Source organism: Talpa occidentalis, unplaced genomic scaffold (genome assembly GCF_014898055.3).
Source record: "Talpa occidentalis isolate TD23 unplaced genomic scaffold, MPIMG_talOcc4v2.1 talOcc4.8, whole genome shotgun sequence".
Taxonomy (NCBI): domain Eukaryota; kingdom Metazoa; phylum Chordata; class Mammalia; order Eulipotyphla; family Talpidae; genus Talpa; species Talpa occidentalis.
The window spans coordinates 31,587,949-31,610,345 of record NW_023605194.1 but is presented as its reverse complement, the minus strand read 5'-3'; the positions used below and the strand labels follow the sequence as shown (position 1 = coordinate 31,610,345).

General features: G+C 49.2%; 1 protein-coding gene across 1 annotated transcript; it reads right to left on the bottom strand.

The window, feature by feature from the left end:
- Positions 1-315: 315 nt before the first annotated feature.
- Positions 316-19,418, bottom strand: LOC119234832 (anthrax toxin receptor-like). Its single transcript, XM_037497872.2, has 17 exons — positions 19,106-19,418; positions 17,221-17,292; positions 15,732-15,803; positions 14,692-14,773; positions 14,569-14,602; positions 13,500-13,579; positions 13,356-13,424; positions 12,957-13,037; positions 12,808-12,868; positions 12,140-12,238; positions 6,747-6,816; positions 6,112-6,202; positions 4,759-4,923; positions 3,780-3,794; positions 2,630-2,707; positions 1,263-1,340; positions 316-596 (listed from the first exon to the last, which is right to left on the bottom strand). The coding sequence occupies exons 1-17, from the start codon at positions 19,327-19,329 to the stop codon at positions 591-593; spliced, it is 1,377 nt and encodes a 458-aa protein (XP_037353769.2). The 5' UTR covers positions 19,330-19,418; the 3' UTR covers positions 316-590.
- Between the last annotated feature and the right edge of the window lie 2,979 nt (positions 19,419-22,397).

Here is a 22,397-nt window from a genome sequence, read left to right as displayed (position 1 = left end):
ATACCAGAAGTGGTAAGCAAACCATGAAAAGGGGAGTGAGGGAGGTGAGACAGTCAGGTCAGACAGTCAAGGAGGAGACAGGATTGTATTGTCTGTCCCCGAAGTGGCCCAGCCCTTGGTGATAGATGAAGACCAGGCTGTGGGGAGGGGATCATCCATGTGCACAGACAGAGGACACCAGGGTGCTCTGTGCAGGCAGGAGCAGTGTGGCCACATCCAGGACAGCGGAGCAGGGCTCGCACAGGAGCCACTTCTGCTGATGGAAACACATCCAACTCCTTTAACTGTAAACCAAGGCTCCATACATGCGTCTGATTCAGCACATAAAGGGCTCTTTTTAATTTGGAGTTTCAATGTTTTAGAGGCTGGGCAATGGGGGTGGGAGGGGCAAAGGACTCCACCGAATGTTCCCGCAGGGGCAGGGATCATTGGAGCATCTCGAGGGCAGCGGGAACAGTCGAGTGGTGGGGGCCAGGATGGGGTGCGTTGGCACTGATAGTAGCAGCTGTTGAGGAGGTCGGGTTGTGGGCAGGAAAGTGGGTAGCCGGGCATCTTCTCACATCAGGACCGAGTGGGCTGGAGTTCGGGCACTACCACTGTGGGAAGAGAAGAGAGAAGCCACTGGAATTGGGAAGAGGAACTTGTGGTTTCCTTGGTTCAAGGGGGCTAGAACCACAGGCTGGACCTTTGAGGACCCCCTTCCTCTCCCTGGGTGCTCGTCCTGACTGGGCTCGCCCTTGGAGACTCTGTTCAGGTGTTGGGGTGTGCCCAGCCTTCCCAGCCACTCAGGGCTCTGACACTGAACTCTTTTTGCTCAGATGTTGACTGTATCTGCTTCCCCTGCCGGGGAGACTGGGGAAAAAGGACATGTTCTGACTAAATGAAGGCTTCCCAGGTGTGTACTGAGGGGTGTGTCTCCATCCCAGCCAGGAGGGCCTCAGCATGGGAGGCAGCAGCTGACCCATAGCCCTGGTGATGGGTGGGGATGGAGGCACCAAGCACTCCCCGTCTGACTGTTTCTCCAGCCTTTTCATTTAAATTTAGAAGTGCTGGGTAATGTTCTAGAGTTGTCTCCTGCCATCCTTGAGATGAAAATCAAGGAAAATACAGTCTGCTGTCAAGAATCAGCTGGGAGGCTCCTGAGCACCACGTCTTAGACATTCTTCTCGACAAAGGCCTGCACCCCACAGTCCCAGAGGGCAGCTGTCAAGGGCAAAAAGCAAGAGCCTTGTCCTTGGGGAGCATCCCCTTGCCCTGCTTACCTTGCCCGTGGGCTGACATGGCATCATTGGACGCTGGTTGCAAGTTTGAAAAAAGTTGCACATATTATCCATTTTTTTCTGAAAAGCAGAGGCACCTGTAAGGAAGCTGTGAACTGGCTGCTGCCTCCAGTGGGACAGTGTCCCCTCCAGTTCCCAAAGTCACCTGAGCTCTGTTCCCACACACTCCTTGGGGCAGGATTGTGGCTTTAATTTGCAGTAAGGGGCCTGGAAGCTTCTTGTGTTTTGGGGGGTGAGGGTATGGGTCAGGGATTGTTTAAGCATCTGGAACAAATTAGTATTTTCTGAGGACAAACCAGGAGGTGCTAGCAGAGTTAAATTACAAGGCTGGAGGTGATATGCGGTGTCTTGGAGGGAAACATGAGGTGCCTGTGGGGTACCTGGGAAGGAGCTAGAAGGCAGGGAGGAGGAGGCCTGCACTTGTGAGGCCACCAGGGAAGGCAGGGAAGAGGCTCCATGCCCTGTCAGTGAGCAGGGTCCTACTGACAGAGGGTGGAGAGAAGAGGCAGCTCAGGACAGACCGAGAGTGACCGGATCTCTGGTGGGGGATCCTAAGGGAGCTCTGGACCCTGCACTCTAGCTCCGCCCTGGTGTTTTTAGAGGTGGAGCCATGTCCTGTGAACAGGAAGGAGCCCTTGGTCAGGGCTTCCTCCTCTCTGGAAGGTGCGTTGGGCTCCGCGTGTTGCACACCAAGAGAAAGGCAGGGCTGGTCTCCTGGTGCCACAGAAGTTCCTGGAGGAAGCCATGACTCAACCAGGACAGAGCAAGACCAGGAAGAGGGGCAAAGCCAGGTAGAAACTGTGGGCTGTTTCTTCCTCCACCCCAGCCATCTGGACTCTATTCTGTGCTGGGGCCCCTGTGTGGGATGTGTCTGAGCAGGGCAGGCCCAGCTCTTCCTGGGGAAGGACATTCCCTTCAGGTGCCTCCTCCATGTGACCTGGTCACCTCGGCTGAGGGCAGGAGGACAAGGCAGTGGCTCCTTCCTTCCCTCTGCTGAGCTGGCTTCTGCGGGTGGCAGAATTTCCTCTTAATGGGGGAAGAACTTGACTCAGATTTTCCTTCTTCTTATATTTTCTGAATTCATGAACCTTGTGATTTTGTTTTAACTCAAACCTACTTCCCAGGTAACCCAAGTCATTGTTGGGGCTGATAAGATCCTCTGTGTAGTCACTGATTCCATAAATGTGGGCCCATTGAAGGATAGCCTGGTACTGGAGCCAAGGGAGCCAATTCAGTGCCCTGAACACTCATGTCCATCAAAGCCACACCTTCTGGGCCCACCCTGTCTGTCCCTCCCCTTCAGCAGCCCCAAACTGGGCCACAGCTCTCTCCCCAAGGACCCTTCTCACCTCTAGTTGGTTCATGTTGCGCTCTTCACACCCACCGCAAGGGACCACCACTGCTGGGCAGTTTGGTGTACAGGGTTCCTAGGAAGAGAGAGCTCTTGTCTGCCTGTTCTGGGGTGCATACACACGAGGTGTTGCCCCAGCACCTGTCCACATCTTTCCCCTCAGCTAAGGCTTGTTGGGAGGATTCAAGGACAACTGAGTTAGCAGCACCCTGTACTGCCTGGGAGGCCCTGCATGGGAAGCACAAGAAACCTCTACGTAGGTTGCAAAGATGATCCTTCCCCACAAGAAGAGAAAATTCTCTCCTGCCTCCTGGGTTCCATTGGGCTGCCCTTGGAGAAGCCTGGTCTGGGCTGTGTAACATAAAGGTAGACATCTGAGAGGAGCATCAGCAGAGGCTGATTGGCCTGGTGTTTACAGATGCAGCCTCCCTGACCACACTGCGGCAGCACCGAAGCCAGCTAGTGGGGTCTGCTTCCTTGGTCTCCCCGTATCGGTACAGTGGCCCTGCTGTGCAAATTTTCTGGGTCCTGTTTGAGCCTCCACACCTGGGAGAGCCACAGGCAGCTCAGCTGACCATTCATTGCTAGTGTACCTGGCCTGGCCTCCCTCACAGCTCGTGCCAGGACAGACTCCCTCCACCCTCCTTAGTCCTGAAGTCCTCAAAGGGCAAACCCAGTCAATCCTCAACCTGCCAGGAGACAGGGAGGAGCGCAAACAAATACAGCCCAACAGCATCAGACCCGAGAGGGGTGACCAGTACTGCAACCCTGGGATTCCTTTCCCATCTGCTCACTTTACACAGGGAAGACCAGCCAATGACCAATCTTTGGGAACTGACAATAGCAAAACTAAAGCCCTGGTCATGTCACAGTGGGTCACGGCACTTGCTGAAAGAGTCCACCGCATTTGATAATGTGATGGGGGCTCTGGTATGACTGTGGGCAGCATGGAGAGGCTGTTGTCTGATAATCATTTGAGTCCTAGGTCCTCCCAGGTCCCCTCCCTGCCCTTCTGTCACCCTGTGTTCTTCTAGCTCTCTCTGTGCAGGTAGGTGGAGATGGTAGGGTGGGGAGTAGAAATATCCCACAGCTCAGGAGGCCGTTTTGTGAAGGTCTGTGTGGGCATCAGGAATAAAGACACAACTCACCACCGGCTCCTTGTTCTAGAAAGTGAAAGAGACAAACACAGGATGAAAGGGCTTTGCAGGGCTCTGGCTAGTCCACACAGGCAGGAGGGGACTCTGCTTAGCAGGAGTGAGTGAGAATGTGTTCTTGGGTATCACCACTGCTGTCCACCCTGGTGGGTCAGTGGCCAGCAGGCTGGATGTTCCTGAGCATCTGACTCCTCCGTTATCTGGGGGACGCAGTGCTTTCCAGGCCCTGCTTGCTCCTGGCTGCCGCTATGCCTTCCCCTATGCTCCTCCCACACTCTCCATCCAGCAGTGTCCTTGCTGCCACCACCATGCCCTGCTTGCTCCCTCCTCCTGGCCGAGCTGTCCTCTGCTATTGCTCTGCTTTATCAGGGAATGTGTTCCCCAGAAGGTGGCATTGTGTGGTCCACCTCAAGCCTGCCCAGCTACCAACATCAGCCCAGACTCCAGACTGTAACTGCTGTAGACAGGCTGGAAACTCTTCCTTTTGTCCCTGTGTGCCCAATATAGGCAGCACCCCTGGCCCTCAGGAAGAAGATGGAGGGAGGTGGAAGCCACAGTGGGGATGTGTAGACACCGCGCTGGTTTCCAAAGCTCTGGTGCCCAGAGCTTGGGAGTCCTGCTCATTCTGTGCCCATGCAGGGCCCCTGCTTCTTCCCTCAACAGCAGAGTCCTCCTCCCAGACTCCTGTCCACCTGAGCATCAGACCTGAGGGCCATGAGGCCGCCCTGCCTGGGATTTTGGGCCCTTCTCCCCAGGGACCTGGCAGCACATAGTCCACAGGCCTTGCAAGCACAAGGCAGGAGGCCCCTGCCCTGTTACCTCTCTGTCTGGGAATGGAGGGGAGACTCTATGTCTCCCTTTGCTCCTGTGAAGACTGTGCGCTGAGGGGAGCAGCAGAGACCCAGGGTAGCACATGACGGGTCCCTAGGGGAGTTGTCTAGGCTCAGGGACTTATACAGGTTGGGGCACTCACCTTTCTGAAAAAAAATCTCCACAGTAACCACATCATTACTGGTGTTAAAATTATGGCTAGGACTATTGCCAGTTGATAAGGGTTGATCTCAGGAAATTGTATGTTTCTTTTCATGGGAACTGCCACCACATCTGCTACATCTGAATATTCCACTGGATGCACATTCTGCAGAGAGCACAGAGACCAGGAGTGAGGGCCTGGGCCTCCTAGACCTCCAATATTGAGCAAGCAGCCTAGACTCCTGTCAGCCCACTCCCATTCTCCACAGGTTGCCACCTGTGGAACAGAACACAAGTCCTGGGCCTGACTATGCTCCGAGACACCATGGAGGTGGGGCACATCCACCCACTGGCTCTGCTCAGAGGCTCATCCCCAGGGCCCTGTCAAGGAAACCAGAATCCTTGTGGGGTGACCACCCTGTCCCACCCCAAGCCCTGGTTGACAGTGCAGGGACACAGAATTGTACAGATACACAGATGGGTTTCTGGGGGAAGGAGGGGGTACAGGAGTGCCTCTTGAGGTGAGGGTGCAAGAGCAGAGCAGGAAACCCAGGTCCATTGCACTGGATGGCCTCCCGCTCTTATTGGCCCTGAGCCATGGGCAGAGCTCCTCAGTCTCTCTGCACCTCCATGTCCACATGTGAGCAGGAGGTGAGAGGGTCGTGAGGTGTGGAGGGTCATCAAAGTCCTGGCACAGGCCAGGTCTGTGTGGGGTGGAAGGAAGGGGTTGTCTTGGCCGTGAGTGGTTCTCAGGTGGGTCCCCACACAGTCTCTGCTCAGAGCAGCTGGCATGGGGGTGGGAGACAGGGCTGGGCCCAGGGCCCAGGGTGGCAGAGAGTCATCAAGGTCAGGACTGCTGAGCTGCAGTGCCATGCCCAGCCTGGAGGCTCTCCTGAGAGCTTTTCTAATGTGCCCCATGACAGACGAGCTGTGCCTTGGTGGGATTCTGAGGGGCTGATGTGAGTTCTGGCTGGTCTGAGCAGATGTGCAGACACAATGCAGATGGACACTGGACATGTGAGCACCGTGTGGGCCCTCACATGCCTGTATAAGACTCAGGGCTCTGGCAATGGGGCACCGTATTCCTATTCCCAATACTACTTCTCCAGCCTAATGTTCTCCATTGCCCATGTCCTGCTGCCCGGATGATGTGGAGCCTGGGAAGGGGCCTGTCACCTTCCTTCTCAGGTGCCCCAGCTGAGCTGTGTCCTGCCAGGGAGGAGCGGCCCAGTCCTGTCGTCATCTGCTTCTTGTTGGGCCTGTCCTGGGCACTGGTCCTCTCTCTTGCCTCCCTGGCATGACCTCCTCCACAGAGCAGGCTTCTGGGCAGCCCAGAGGGAGACCATGTACTTACCCTGTGACCCCCACAGTCCTTGCTGCTGATCTTGAGCCCGTTGCTGATGAAGCTGGCACCGTTGTTCAGGCTCACTTCAACAGAGATATCGCTAAACACAGAAAGGACAGATGGTGACCACAGGTGCAGGTCGGCACAGCTCTTGGTTTCTGGTCAAACCATAGCCCACAGCTCTCCCACTGTGATGGCTTTGAACGTCAGGCATTTGGGGCTACTGGAGGGCGGACAGCCTGGGGAGGAGACCCCACCCCAAGTCGCACAAGGTCCACCTTGGTGATGAGAATGACCAGTGAGGGACTCTGCATGGGGTCAGATGCTTTGTGGTCATGAGCTCAGTGAACAGGGAGGCTGTGTGGTGTCACCATCCTGACTCTTGTGTATTTCCATTGTGCTGGCTCCGCTCTGAAGGCTGCTGGGAGTAGAGGAGCCCACCTGGGTCCCTCATTTTCCACATCTGTCCTCAGCAGGGGCTGCAGAACAGCAGATCCCTGAGCTCATTGGGGGAGCACCAAGACAGGCAGTTCAGGCGATGCCCTGAAGCCTCCCAGAGCATGTCACATGCTGCCCAGCAGAGGTGCCCCACATTCTGCATCTTCTGGGGCAAAAATGCCTGCCTGTCCCAGAATGGCACTTACTTGGCTGCTTCCTCTATCTTGACTCCCGGACACTTTATGCTGGTGTCTTCCACCTGGGTGGCTCTTTTATCTAAATCAAATGAGATAGGAAGAAAGTCAGTGGACGTGCCCATCCACCTCCTCTCCTGTCTGCCTGCCCTTGGCTGGTGCAGCTCTGCGGGGCATATGCAGAGTCTCCTCTCTGCCCTCTCAGCAGCTGCCCACACTGGCAATGGCTATGACCAATGATGAATGGGACCCGGCTCTCCAGGGCTTATGTTTGTGGGGTTGGCGGGAAAGCAGGCCATAAAACACAAATAAATTAAGTAAATGCCAGAGAATTAAAATTGTGACATTAATGAACAGGGTTGGACACAGAATGGTGAGGCAGGCACTGGGAACAAGGTGAGATTTTTGGGAAACTGAAATATTTATACAGAAAATATCATCACACTGGTATTTAAATAATTGTCTCATTTTGATAATTCCTAAATTATTTGATGCTGTTTCAAATTCATTTTTCAATATTTCTGCATTATTGAACATTTATTAGAGAGAAGTTCTCCCTAAGGGGGCTATCCTGGAGGTGAATGTGATGAGGGGAGAGTCAGAGCAAGATCCTAGGGCAGAGTTCTGCCCTGTGGGAACAGCATGTGTCAAGCCGAGGCAGCACTACCTGACCTTGTCCCAGAAGAAAGATGAAGGTTGGCAGGAACTCTTGGTCCTGGAAGAGTTTGGGTTTTATTCTAAACACAATGAGTCTGTTGAGGGGTGAGCCATCTCAGCACATGCTGTAGACATTGAAGAAACAGGACCTACCCTGGACTGAATATGGTGATAAAAGCAAAGAGGGATCAAGGATGACATGCAGGTTTTGACCAGCTCAAGTGGGTGATGGTGGTGCCATTTATGAGATAGGGGATTTCTGAGGAGGGGACAGTGATTTTCTTCATTTCCTTTTGTGTTCTGTTATATTGTGGAAGCATGGCAGTCACCAGGCTCTAAGATAGTCCTTAACTTATAGTTGTGGGGCCCGCTCACTTCTTTTATTTATTTTATTTTATTTTATGTAATTCCTACATCACTTTTCATTTTTGTGTGATGTATGCATTTTCATCTTGGTTATATTCCCTATACAATTCCTCCCTCCCCATTTTGACCCTAATCCTTCCTCTCCTCCCACCTGCCCCAGTAGTGTGTTGCTTGTTGATTTTTATTTTCTCTTATTAAAATTAGTCTTTTTTCTGGCCCTTTATTCATGTTTTCTAAATTCCTGCTATGAATGAGACCATCTGGTACTTTTTTTTCTTTCTGGCTTATTTCACTGAGCATGATCCCACCAGCTCCATCCATGTTACTGCAAATTTGGAAACACCCCAATGCTCAAAAATAGATGACTGGATCAAGAAGATGTAGTACATATACACAATGGAATATTACTCAGCAATTAAGAAAGATAAACTCCTGCTCACTTCTGAATCCCTGGTCTTTTACATGCCTGAATGCTGGCTGACTGGAGAAGGCCCAGCTGCCTTTGCCCACTGATTTACCACTCCACGCACACTGACCCAGCTCCGCAGGGTCCCACGTTTCCCCTCTGTGATTCACAATCAAGGGCCACTTGGATTTGACCACAATGATACCAGAGGACAATCCTTTCCCTGGCTTCTGTTACTCGGGCTTCTCAAGACCCTAGTTGGAACCATGGCTCTGCACTTGCAGACAGATGCAGGCCAGCTGTGGCTCTCAGTAGGATCAAGGCAAGTCCTCTCCCAGATCCAGGGGCTGAGAATAGCAGGAGGGGAGGAAGTGCTGTGGAAGGGCTCACGCTCAGGGGCAGGCCTGGCCTCCAGGCACAGCTCAGGAGACATCTTTCTAAGAGTGGAGATACATTTTAAATGTTTTTGTAATTCCAAAATAATAGACTTGTTCTCAGTTCAAGTGTTCTTTAATTTTAATTTTGGTAAGACAGGAGTCCTTGTCACAGATAGATGCTGCAAACATAAACAGATCATAATCAAACAAAATGTTCTCCACATATAGCCTTAATGTCTTCATGTTTTTGAAGCATCTATTCAACATTAGGAGCATCTTTTCAAAACTTGGCTCATGAGGAAACATTGTGTCACACCCAACAATTTCTTCATTTCTACTTGTTTCTTTTTCTATCAATGCATCAAAGAAAATGAGGCTCTACTGTGTGGCATTTAAGAGTGTTAAAGGTACTTATTAGGCATGGGATGGCATCATGTTTTTATTTTTATTTCCCTCTTTTGTACTGTGTGTTATTTTCATTTTTTAAAAAAAGATTTATTTATTCATGCACATAAGAGCTGGGGTGCAGGCCAGAAATGCAGGGGGTGGAGGATTCACCAGAGACAGAGTGGGGAACAGAACAGGCAAACTGACTGAAATACACTGCTGAGGGGAGCAGCGGGCGAGGCAGGAGAGGTCTGCTGCGCCATGTGGGTTGCTCCCTGGCCGGTCAGGATTCGAACTCGTGCTGCAGAGGCTTCAGATTGCTACGTAATGTGGTGCTTAACCCCTTGTACCACCAGGGAGCATTTTCATTACTAATCTCAGAACTACTAAGGTTTTTCTCTCCTCTGTCATAGGTCAGGGCTGTTCTGACCTATGGTACAGTCCACATGGATAAGTGTTTTGGCACTAAAAAAATTGTGCATTTGTTATGAACCTCTGTCTCAGTTATTCCTTCATTGGTACTGAGAGTGAAACTAGAGGGTAGGGTTTGCCTATTATCCAAAGGGTAGGGAGGAATGGTCAGGATAAAGAGGAAATGGTATCCCTTTGAGCTCCATCTGTGTTCACAGTCCAGAGCCAGGAGGAGGAGGTGATGGCCGGCACCTTCATACTGAGGGCCCATCAAAGTGCGGTGGACTGCAGAGGCATTTTCAACCAAGATTAACTGGCCAAACTGAATATTTCAGTTGCCACATTAATAACTCTACTATAGAAATTATCAAAGATTATACGATAAAGGCAGTTAAGAATAAACAATGAAGCACCAATTTTAAATTTAGTTATGCTTATTTATATTTTCTTTTCTTTTTTTTATTTAAAGATTTATTTATTTTTTAAGGGGGTCGCAATTGTATGGGGAATATAAAAATAACATTTATAATAAAAAAATAAAGCTGATCAATCTGAAACTTTCAAAAAGGAAGAAAACCCACACATTTATTAAGGCATATATATAATATAAAACCTGACTACTCCAAAAAAAAAAAAGTAAATAGCTTTTCAAGTATTATACTCCATATTTTATGTAGATTTTAAGCACTGGCATAGATCTTTCACTTCATTTAGGTAACTCTCATTTATATATGGTAAGATGAGTAAAAAGTTGTGTAAATAAATTATTCTAAGAACAAAAAAAATAAAGATTTATTTATTTTTATACAAGAACCGGGGTACAGGCCAGATACATGGGAGGGTGAGAGGATTCACCAGAGACAGATCAGGGAACAGAACAGGCAGAAAGAAAGAAATACACTGCTGAGGGGAGCATCGGGCAAGACAGGAACGGTCTGCTTCGCCATGTGGGATTCTCGCCGGCCGGCCGGGATTGAACCTGCGTTGCAGGGGCTGAGGACAGCTTCACAGTGCAGTGCTCAACTGCTTGCGCCACCAGGGAGGCCATTATTTATATTTTGTAAAATATTTTCCTGCATGTTTTCCTAGAGGAAAATATTACCAAAAACATCCAAATCAGGAACTCCCTGATGGTGCAAGGGGTTAATGAAGCAATTTGCAGCCTCTGCAGCACAAGTTCTATCCCCGGCCGGCCAGGGAGCAACACACAGGGCGCAGCAGACATCTGTCTCGCCCGCTGCTCCCCTCAGAGTGTATTTCAGTCAGTCTGACTGTTCTGTTCCCCACTCTGTTTCTGGTGAATCCTCCACCCCCTGTATCTTTAGCCTGTATCCCAGCTCTTGTATGCATAAATAAATAAATCTTAAAAAAAAAAACCCACAACCAAATCAGTGCTCATCAGTGCATCAGACTCCACGCAGCAAACAGCCCTGTCCACCTGCTCTGGTTGCCTCTGGCAGGAGCAGATGGCTTTCTGCAGAGGGGCCCAGGACTGTGTGGTGGGCTCTCCCCTGGGAGGCCCTGGCACTGGTGCAGCTTGGGGACACAGGCTGGTCATCCCCTCGCGGGAAAGATGTGCGTCCATAGACAGTATCATATCACTGCGGGACGGACAGACAGGACCCTCCGACCCAGCCAACTTGCATCCGGGCACAAAGCCCAGCAGAGACAGTCAGATAACCTGGGTTACTGTCCATCTTTTCTTTCACCAGTTCATGATGTTGGGCAAGTCTTCAGCTGACCCTGCTTCAGGTGCAGACCCATACAGAGCAATGATAACAGGTCTCTTTTGAGAATCAGGATTGGTCCTGAGAACATGCACCCACCGAGAATGCATTTCTTCTATATGAAGGAGTTCTCAGTTCCTACATCACTCTGGAGAGTATAGATGGAAGGAAATCCAATTCCCTGAGGCCAGCTACACACTGTGAGGTTGGGTGTGGCAGCGGCACTCCCCTGCTTCATTCTTTGCACCCGTAGAAGCAAGGAGATTGTGATCTGAGTGTGCTGGGGGAGAGGAGTTACTCTAAGCTAACCAGATGGCCCTGCAATAGACAGTCACTGAATGTCACATCAGATCAAATGACATTTTCAGAAGCTAACTGAGAGTGAGGGTTTCAGGAAGTCCAACTGCACCCCAGACACTGCACCCCACCTCAGCACCAGGGCAGGACACCGGCCTGTCCTAGCTCTGTGCTCCGTTAGGCCTCTCCTCTATCATGGAGGTACACTCGATGTGCGATTATCACCAGATAATGGGCTTCCACGTGTCATAGAGCTTTGATAGTGCACTGTTATATTGCTCCCATTTTATCAGAGAAAAGAGCAAGAAGGTAACATTCATATGATCAAAGTCACGCAGGTAATGTGTGCCTGCGCCAGATGCCTGGACCTGGACCTGGTGCTTGGCCTCCTCTCTCAATTGAAGGTGAATACACCCTCCTGGGAAAGGTGCCAGAGCACCTGGCCTGAACTCAGAGCCCAGGACAGCTTCCATTTCACCTGGTCAACTTATGATACTGGGGTGCTTGTTTGTCAGGGAAATTGAGAGATAAGGAAAGCGCAGGGGACAAAACTCTGAGGGAAGACCCTCCTCACAGGGTACAGCCCTGACCCCAGTCTCTTTTGTGGCTCTCTGGGATGGATGGACCCATCCACATCCCTCCTTCCATTCTTGGTGCAGCCTCTATCCTCACAGCACCCACAGCGAATGGACATCGAGGGTTGTGGAGGCATGGTGGCTGATGGAGACAGCGTCTGTGGGAAATTTTTTACTTGTACAAATCAAGGGAGGTACTTACCAAAATATATGGTGTCACTTCTCTGAAATCTACATAGGACTTCGTTTTTGTTTTTGGTGTTATGAAAACCTCTTCCAAAGACCAGTGCTTCAGAGCTTTCTGCAAGGGCAATACCCAAGGCATATGTAAGGAGGGGCTGAGCTCTGTTGTCCCCTCATCTAGTTCTATGGCAGTGCACCCCCAAATGGAACCCCCAAGGGACTCCTGCAGGAGGCAGCTGTTCTGAACCAAGACCTGTGTGTCTCCTGAAGCTCCCCTGGTGTTTCTGAGGGGCCACTATGAGGAGGCTGGGCAGAGGTCTCGGGCACTCTCACCACAGCTGCTAACCAGCACAGCCCATTCAAGGCTCCACCATCACCATAAATAAACCCGATGTGGTTTTACAATCTTTAAGTCCTGAGGCTCCCTAAGGGTGCAGGCAGTGCTTTCCAGCCTCTGCCAGACCACCATCATAAAGGAGAGGGGAGTAAGACAGCGCAGGCTGCACCACTCTGTCTCTTTCCAGAACTGAGCAACTTGGCCTGGTTGCTTGTGAAATGATTTCATGTTTAAAATGATTTCATAATTCACTTAAACTTCACACCTTAATCCATTACACACATCCTAGCATGCCTGCAACACCCACAAACATGTGTGCGTCTCTTTAGAAGAGAGACCCCAGCTCTTACCTCCCACACAGTAATTTGTCGGTTCCACACTTGTAAGCTCAATACAGGATTTATCTGCGAGCTGGAACAGAGAGTTGTTCAGGTCAGGTAAAGAGTGGGGCATGGTATGGAGCCACCTCATCCCACCCCCCACACCACCCCTGTCTCACTGAGTCGACGATGTTCTGGAGATCATAAAATCCACTGTCCACACCAACCACGTGATCCTCACTGGCTGCAATTTCCAAGAGCTAAGAGAAGGAACAACAGGCTTGGACCCACAGGAGGGTGAGGTACCAGCAGGACCCCTTCCCAGTGCTCAGGCTCAGGCTTTATGCCATGTGAGACTTAGTGCTCCACCCTGACCTCAGCCAGCAGCCCATCTTTCTGGAATGGAAAGTTCTTTCACCTTTTTCCCAGTACTGCGGGCTCATACAACACTCTTACTCATTTCTGCAGTGGTCACATGTTGTCCAGATATTTGGGGTGGGTTAGAGAACCATCCTCTGGGTGGCCCTTTCAAAGCTTTCCACAACTGTTCTCTGCAGTTGGCTCCTGTTCTGAATTACCTGATTTTTCATGTAGTAGTTTACACCCACAGCATATACAGTCCCTCCCAGTTGTCGAGTCCTCTGAGCCTAAGACAAAGACCGTGTTAAGTGCAAATCACTGAACATGTGGAGTAAAGGCTGGTCAAGGTGGGCTGGACTCACTTCGTTCTTGGTAGCCTCAAAGGCCTCTGGTGACAGTGCTCCATCAGTCAGGGAGATAACCATGGAGTGAACCTTTTTTACTGTGGGAGAAGCAGGAGTGACCTGGTTAGTAAAAGTGCTCAGAGTGACCTGCCACAGGTGAGAGGGCCACAGCACTGCTCCCCAGCTTCCTTCCCCTGGGAGAGGCTACCAGACCCCAGCGTTCCCGAGCATGTCGAGGGCTGTGGAGCAGCTGCCTGGAGGGAGAAGTCACCTTAGCCGACCCACTTTACAGAGGAGGAGACTGAGCCTGGCTGTGGATTTCTCTTACTGGATTCTCACTGCTACAGACGGCAGAACCTTTACCCTGAGAGACAAATCTAAATATTTCACGGGACAAGTGACACCTTTCTCATGTGCATTGCGGAAGCACTACCACCCGACTGAAATAGATGTCCTGCAGGATCAGAGGAGGCTGGGGCACACCTGCTGGCCCCTTAGGGCCAGTGAGTTAGAAACTGAGGTCAGAGGTCTTTGGGGAGTGGACACTGAATCCAGCTGTAAGCCTTTCCCTGCAGTTTCCCCGCCTCCAGCTGTTGTGCCCGGAGCATCCACCCTACAGACTCAATCCCAAAGGAGAGGGTGCAGGACTGACACAGCTGCTAGCCCTGGGGACACATGGGCCAGGAGGAGCGTCAGCAGAGGGAAGCTGATGAAGGGGAAGGAGGCAGCCCCAGCCATGGGAACGTTTCAGAGTGTGGTCAGCAAGGGGAAAATCAAGCTCTTTTCTTCCATAAGTGGAGTCTTGTCTGCCCGAGGTGCCCTGGCCTTTGTCCCTTTTCCACAAGCTCACCTGTAGATCAGGTGCCTCATCCTTAATAAACACCAGGAATGTACACCCATGAGCCCACAAGTCTCAGAATCATGGGGGGGGGGCTGCCCTTCCCCTTCTGTGCACAGATGAGGAGCCTGGAGTACATATTGGGCAGGAAACTCGCACAGAAGTCAGCGGGCAAGTGGCGGCCGCCAGACTGCTGTGCTTCGGCCTGACTGTCCAGGATCTGACAGTCTCGAAGTCAGCAGAACTTACCTCCAGAGTTTGCGTTGGCGATCTGCTCATTGACCTGCAAAAACAGGAAGGCATGTTGAGAGGACTCAGTGATATTCTGAGCACTTGCTAAAGCAGGATAAATTCTTAGAGCTCTGGCTGTACCGCTTTAAACCCTTCCTGCATGTTTGTGTCTCCGGTAGGCACTGTGTTGCGTAGTTTGTTGAGACCGTCTTCGATTTCTTTTCTAAAAAAAATAAAATGGGAGTATTGAGGTAGGAAGAAGGGTGGAGTGTTCTCAAACAGCCCCATCTGTGCTGGCACATTCTGCACTGAGCAGACCGACCTGGACGAGGGAGGCCACAGTCAGGAAGCCTGCCCTTAGGCTGGAGTCTTTGAAATTGACCTTCTTTGTACTCATCGCTATAGCAGGTTCACAACCCCAGTGGGCTTCATATAGGGCCTGTCTGACAATCCATAGGCAGATTGGGGAGGAGTTGTGACTGCGCTAATGTGAACTGGAACTCACAATGGGACTGCCAGGACTGCCAGCACCTCAGGGGTCCCCAGTGGGGCTCATCACCCTCTACCAGGCAAGGCTGAGTTTGATAAGGGTCACCCTGATAATACCTCTGCCCTGTCCCTCCCTGTCCTGCACCGCTGAGGGTGACTTGGAACCCACAGCGTCCTTCCCTTCAGGATTTGTTCTGAAGGAAGCAGCAAAGCTGCTTTGAGTACTGAGTCCCTTCTTCAGAGCTCCTGACAGGGAAGACCTAAGCCAGGGAAGGGGCCATAAGTGCTGCCCATGCAGGCAGGGGAGCAGTGAGCTGCAGATGGCCACACTTTTGTCCTTTACTAGCTCTGCTAAGGTAGATAACAGGTGGGAGTGGGACACAAGTAGGGGTGGAACTCAGAACAGGCTGATCCAAGTGAAGATCTGAGCCCGCACAGTTAAAGCTGGAGTGGCAGAGATTGTCTAGAAACACAGGGGCTGCCAGTGTCAGTGCCGGAGTTATCAGAGGGGCTGGGAGTAGATGCTGGTGGCACAGGGTGATCACTGAGCTGATGCCAGCCCCGCCCAGGCAGCAAACCTGTGGGCTCCTGATTGAAAGTCAGGGCTCCTCTGCAGAGTTTTCCTCTTGGCCTCCGTCTCCCCCCCTCCCACCACCAGTAGGTCTGCCTTGAGGGAGTGAAGCTGAACCTACCTGTTCGAGGTGAGCTTTAGGACAGTGTGGCCCAGTGTGGAGAAGGTGATGATGGAGACCCGCATTTTCGGGCTGGGGAGAAAGCAAATGTATGTGAGTCATAAACAGAGGTTCAAATGACCCCATGAGCAGCCAGGGAGGGGACACCTGCCTGTCTTCACTTCCCTCTAGCCTGTGACCCCTTCCTGAGTTCCAGAAGTTACCATAAATTTAGTAAAGGATTCTGAGGCCAGTAAATGTGTGGCTCACCAGGGAGACTGTCAGGGTGACGTCCTGTTCCATCCCTAAATCCCAACCTTTACCCGTCTCTCTCTCTCTTTCTTTCTTTCTTTCTTTCTTTCTTTCTTTCTTTCTTTCTTTCTTTCTTTCTTTCTTTCTTTCTTTCTTTCTTTCTTTCTTTCTTTCTTTCTTTCTTTCTTTCTTTCTTTCTTTCTTTCTTTCTTTCTTTCTTTCTTTCTTTCTCTCTCTCTCTCTCTCTCTCTCTCTCTCTCTCTCACACACACACACACACACACACACACACACACACAAATGCTTGGTTCATTTCTCACACACTAGGTATATGTCCCTCCTCCTGCCCCATGGGTAGCCTCTATTCTCTGTAACTTTTTTTTGGAAGCTCATGGCCTTTCTTTATTGGTCTATGTTCCTTTCTGCCTCCATGTAAGAGAAATTATTGTCCCTTTTGCCACTCATTCACAATTTCTGTCCCTTTCCTCTCCCTGCCCATGGTCTTCTGGGTCACAGGCCCCCTTTGTCTGTTAGAGGATTGCTTTCCTAGTCCTGATGAACTCCATGTAGCTGTGGTCTTGTTCCCACTCATTTTATCCACCATTATCAGTTTTCCTGGAGCACAATCCTCATCACCCACACTCAGCCCAAGAGTCTTTTATAACTTCCTGTTGCTCAGGTGAATTGAGGCCCTTGGCTTGGCTGTATGAGCCCTTTGGCTCTTGACCCCAAGCTGCCCTGTCCCAGACTCAGTTGCTCCCCTTCTGTGAGTTAACCCCTCTGTCCCCCTAAACACATCACTCTCTCCACAGGAAGTCTCCTTGATGCTTCTTGTTACCCTTTCCTTCTTCCTAACAGTCCTAGTTCTAGTGTCCATATCCTGGGGAAAACCATCTTTGAATTTTCTTTAGGAATTCTTGCTATTTCTTTAAAATTGCCATGAGGGTCCTTAGCCATTTTCTTTGGAATTATTAAAACAAGAATTTTTTTCACTGTGTTATAGGTGGCCTAGTTTCTAATCTGTGACATCCTCTAGTTGGTCAGTATTTCCTACACTGTGGCTTGACACCAACACTGGAAACACTCGAAGTCTCTAGGACCTCGGGGCTGTGGAACTGAGTGAACTGCATTTTTGAATGATTCAGAACTCCACCCGGGGCTTCGTGCTATTGATCCAAGACACCCATCCCTACTGGGTCTAAGCAGACAAGCACTCTGCCTGGCATTGCAAAAGCCCCACCACATGGAGAAGTCCTACTTTTGAAACATTTTGAGGAAATCCTCTACGAAGCCGTATGTAAATATCCAGTTGTTGTTCACACTTCCTGACCTGAAAATGAAAAATCAATGGAATAGGGTGAATTCTTTGAGTTGGCAATGTTTATCTGAAACCATCCAACAAGCTACTCCCACCCCACTCTGCTGCCGCACACTGTCAGCAACCCCAGTGGGCCTTCCTGATGGTGACTTTCGTCAGTGCAATGAGGTGGACGGCACCAATGGGATTTGTGTGCTTGCAACTGAGGGATTCAAGAGTGAGACCCTGTGGAGGCAAACAGGGATAGTTGGTTGTGCCACACTAGCTCTAGATAAGACATGAAGTAGGATGCTTTTCTGAAAAAAACCTCCTATATCCTGTAACTCTGACTCTCCTGGTCCTTCAAGTCCTTGGAGAATAACCATGGCCAGCTCTCTGCCTCTTTCTTACCAACAACAAGAAAGGTGTCATTACAAGCCTGTTATTAGAAACAAAGTCATAATAAATTCTCCAAGATGTGCAAGAGCTCTCTGTGAGCTGCGGGATCAGAAGTGGAGATGGTGGGAAAGAAGCCGGGAGTTTTTCGCAGGATCTTTGTAACAGTGTTTGATTTTCATTTTGTGTTCATGCATTTACTTGATAATTGTTAAGATAACATTACAAATACTAGTTTAATGCGGGATGTTAACAAAAAGGCAGATTTCAAAACTCCAAGTCCTGGTTTCTCAAAACTCCATGTTCTGGGTTCCCCAGAGAAACATTCAACAAACAAGCAGAGGCTAGAAAGGGAAGCAGAGTGTACATGATGAAAGCCCAGTCTGCAATAGCAGGCAGAAACAGAAGGAAAACAAAAGCTGTAATGTCAATATACCACGTTTAGGAAATAATATGTTGTCAGTAGCAAGTTCTTACGTATCAGGAATCATTCCAAATTTAAATATATTGAATTCATCAAGCAAAGATAGCAGTGAGATTAGGTGGACAGATAAGGCCAGTTATGGATAGATTGCCTATAGATAGACATTTCACTTTAAAGACAAACAGAGATGGAATGTGAAGGGATGAAAGAAGATATTTCATGCAGGGGGTATAGAACAACATTGGATAGTCATAATAGACAAGATAGATGTTTAGCCAGAAATGTTCACATGAGTCAAAGTCATTACATAGTGATAATGAGGTCATCAATCCCAAAGATACAAAATGTACCCCCAATCTGTACACATATGTATCAGGTCTGAAAGGAGGAAAGAAATAACATATTGTAGATACTTCAATACCTGATTTTTCAACAGTGGAGAAGTTGTCCTGAGGGTCTCTGGGCTACTGCCTTCAACTCTGGGACGCTTACCCTTCCCAGGAGATGGCAGATACCCTCCCTGATCTCCCTCAGGCCTGTCTGAGGATGGCACAGCAGGGAAAGGGCTTTGGAAAACACTTATGTGCTTCCATGAGGTCACGGCATCACACCACAGCTATTACTGAAGAGGTGAAGCTGTGGAGCTAGAAATGACCAAGGCCGTGTCTCCAAGCCAGTGCCCTGTACCCCTTTCCTTCTTCAGGTCATAAAGGCTTATATAGAGCCCAGCTTCTCCGGACAGCACCCGGAGATCAAAGTGCTCAGAAAATACATAGATTGTAGAAGAAAGTAGTAAAAACACTTAGCCAGCAAAGCAAAGGACTTTATCAGCAGTGACACTATGAGAGGACCAGAGACAACTCAGCAGTGTTTCTGGAGTCCAATAAAAATGGAGTCATTTGGGTGAGAAACAAAACCAAGCATAAAATGATAAGCAAAAACCCAGGACATTATTAATAAATGCTGAGAAAGGAGATCCCTGTAATGCCCCCCCAAATCTCTGACCAGGGCAGGAGGTCCACTCACTTGTCCACGATTAAATAGAGGTCAAGATTGCTCTGGCAGGATTTCTTGTGATTTGCCAGCCTCTCCCTGGTCTCAGTGTCCTGGCTGTGGCCATGGTGGGTGCTCTCCTCATCCAGGTTGCTCTGGGCTCTGTGCTGGTATGCCCCACTGCTTGGGAGCAGAGGGATCAGCACCAGCAGGAGCAAGAATATAATCCTGAGCACCCAGGGGCAGCTGCTTCTCATTTTCTTGGCAGTCTCTAGGTTACAAGGGACACTAATGTCTGCTCTGGGGGCAGAGTAGGACTGATTCTGGGTGGAGGCCACACTGCCTGCCAGTGTGCCTCCCTGACCCATAGAGACATAATGCCCTATGTTGTGATGGACAGGGAGGTTGGCATGGCGACCCTGTGACGGCTCACTGCAGCTCTGCTCACTGTCTTGTCTACTGACACTCCCGGGGGAGTCACAGCATCCCTGATGGGGCTTTGATCTCCAGGTGCTGTGAGAGGAACCTCCATTTGTCCCTTATCCTTAGCCCTCACTCATGGCCATTAAAATCCTCCAGGAAGCCAAGTCTTTGCAAACTGTCAGAGCAGCTGGGGTGGCTTAGACAAGGACATCACTGTGGATGAGAGAGTCTCGGCTGGACACCAGAGCTGTAATGGCCATTTGAGTGAACACTGATGTCTTCCAGGGGGTTGAAGGGTCTAGTTTGAAGAAAGTGGTACAATTTTGTTTGTTTAGGAGGGATTTCACTTATCTACTGATGTGAATCAACCACCCCAAACTTAGTAAGTCAGAGAAGAACCACTTTATCATGCTCATAGTTTGCATGGACCAGAAGATGAGAGAGAACTATACTGCCTCGTTTCCTCCATGGAAATCATTAGAACCCCCTGAACTTTTAATTTTAGAAGCAGCACCCCATCTCTATTTTCCCCAAACCTGCATAACATTTGAGTACAATCATATGGTTATGGGGATCCATTGGAAAGATGTGAATCTGCAATCCAGACTCCCCTTATCAGTGCCCAAGGCAGTGTCTCCTCCAATTAGATGTTCAGGGCCTTTCATGAAATTTCCCTAAGAGAGCTTGACCTCTTCTCTCAATGTCTTCTCTGAATGCCTCATCATTTTCCTGCCATTGCTGATGATGTTTAAAAAATAAGGTTTTAAACAGTTTATTGATAGCACAAAGAAATGTGTTTATATTTATGTATTTAACCAATTTGGCTAATCAAGCTCTAAAACATTTTCTGCAAAATTGTTTGGTTTTTTATGAAAAACCAAAAACTGAAAACCCTGGAGCATTCTCTAGTGAAATGACACCAGATCTGTTGTGGTGTTTCTTGGTTTGAAACAACACTTTGAACATATAACCTTGAGAATGATGTTAATTGAAGGCTTTTGGTAGCTACCCTTTATTGGGTTAGACATTTCCCCTGTTCTTGTTGGTTTCTACAATTCGTGAATGATTGTTTAATATTATCTAAATTTGTTTCTGCATAATTTGTGAGGTATACATATATTCACTCAAATTAATATGGTCAATTACATCAAATCAAGTTAAAACATTTTTATGTTTTATAAATAGATTCAACTTGGCCTGATCATTTTTTTAATGAAAAAATGGCAGATTATTTATTATTAGTTTAGATTGTTGTTTCTTTGAAACTATAATCATGAGAAAAGCTGCAGTTTTCCATTTTTATGTTGTTCCCATCTGTTTTTGATATGTTACTAGCCTCATAATTATACAGTTGGAGTTTTCCTACTTTCTGTTTGATATGGCTTCAAAGGTGATCACAATGGACTGCTTATTATTTGTCATGATATCATTTGTGTTGGAGTTTTCGATGTCTCTGAACCTGGCCTGTCCTCGGGGGAAGACTTGATTTAGGACCAACAAGGTTATGGTGGAGAGAGCACCACCAACCCTCATACTTTGTAGCCTCCTTTGAGCACTTAGGTCAAGAGAGTCTTCATTACCTCTGGAGCCAGGTGTTTAATGTCTGGTAGGTCTTCTCCACCTTGCCGCTGGCACGTGGATATATGACTCTGTCCTACTGCTGACCAAGCTTGGGGGTTGGGTCACAATCCCTCCCTATAAAACCTCTGACCTCCATCCTTGAAATGATGTCTTGGACATTCATCAGGGGCGAGTCTTCCTTGACTCCTAAGAAGAGAGAGTTCTGTCTGCTTCCTTGCCTGCCATTACAGGGTGCAGACACATGATGTGTTGCCTTGCACCTGTCAATTTTGCCCCTCAGCTGAGGCTTGCTGGAAGAATTCAAGGACAACTGAGTAAGCAGCAGTCTGTATTGCCAGCAAGCTCCCTCCATGGGAAACACAAGCAAACTCTACATAGTTAGCAAAGATGGTTCTACTTGTCCGAAAAGGACAATAAATTCTCTCTTGCTCTCTCGGGTCCCTGGGGCTGCACTTTGGAGAAGACTGGTCTTGGCGCTGTGCATTGTAAAGGTGGTCAGCAGGGAGGAATAGCAGCAGAAGCCGACTGGCCTGGTGTTGGCAGTGCCCCTTACCTGACCAGACTGCAGCATCACCAAGGCCAGCCTCTGCGTGGGGTCTGCTTTCTAGGTCTCCCCCTTATAGGGACACAGTGGCCCTACTGTGCAAATTCTATGGGTCCTTTTTGGACCTCTGTACCCAGGTGAGCCACAGGCAGCTCAGCTGACCCTTGGTCCCTGGTGTACCGTGGCTGGGCCTCCCTCACAGTACATGCCAGGTAAGACTCCCTTCACCTTCCTCAGCCCTTAAATCCCCAAAGGACAAGCCCAGTCAATCCCCCAATCTGCCAGGGGACAGGGAGGAGCTCAAAAAAATGCAACCCAACAGGATCAGAGACTGCAGGGGGGTGACCAGTACTGGAACCCTGAGTTTCCTTTTCCAAATGCTCACTTAATCCAAGGAAGGACCAGCCAATGACCAATCTTTGTGAAATGACAAAAACAACAAAACTAAAGATAGAGCCCTGGTCATGTCACATGGATCACGACAGCTCCTGAGGCAGGCTACTGATATTTGAAAATGTGATGGAGGTTCTGGATCAGACTGTTGGGAGCATGGTGAGGGTGTTGTCTGGTGACATTTTGTGAGTTCAAGAGGGGTCATTCCCTACCCCTCTGTCTCCACACTTTGTGGAAATTTTAAAATGTTCATGCCGTTTCATGCATGTATGTGTCATGTGTGCATTTCTTTGTATATTTTTGCTCAGGCCTTTTGTCCATTTTTAACTGGATTTTCTATTGAGTTGTAGAAGTTCTATCTCAGTATTGTTTAGATACACTTGA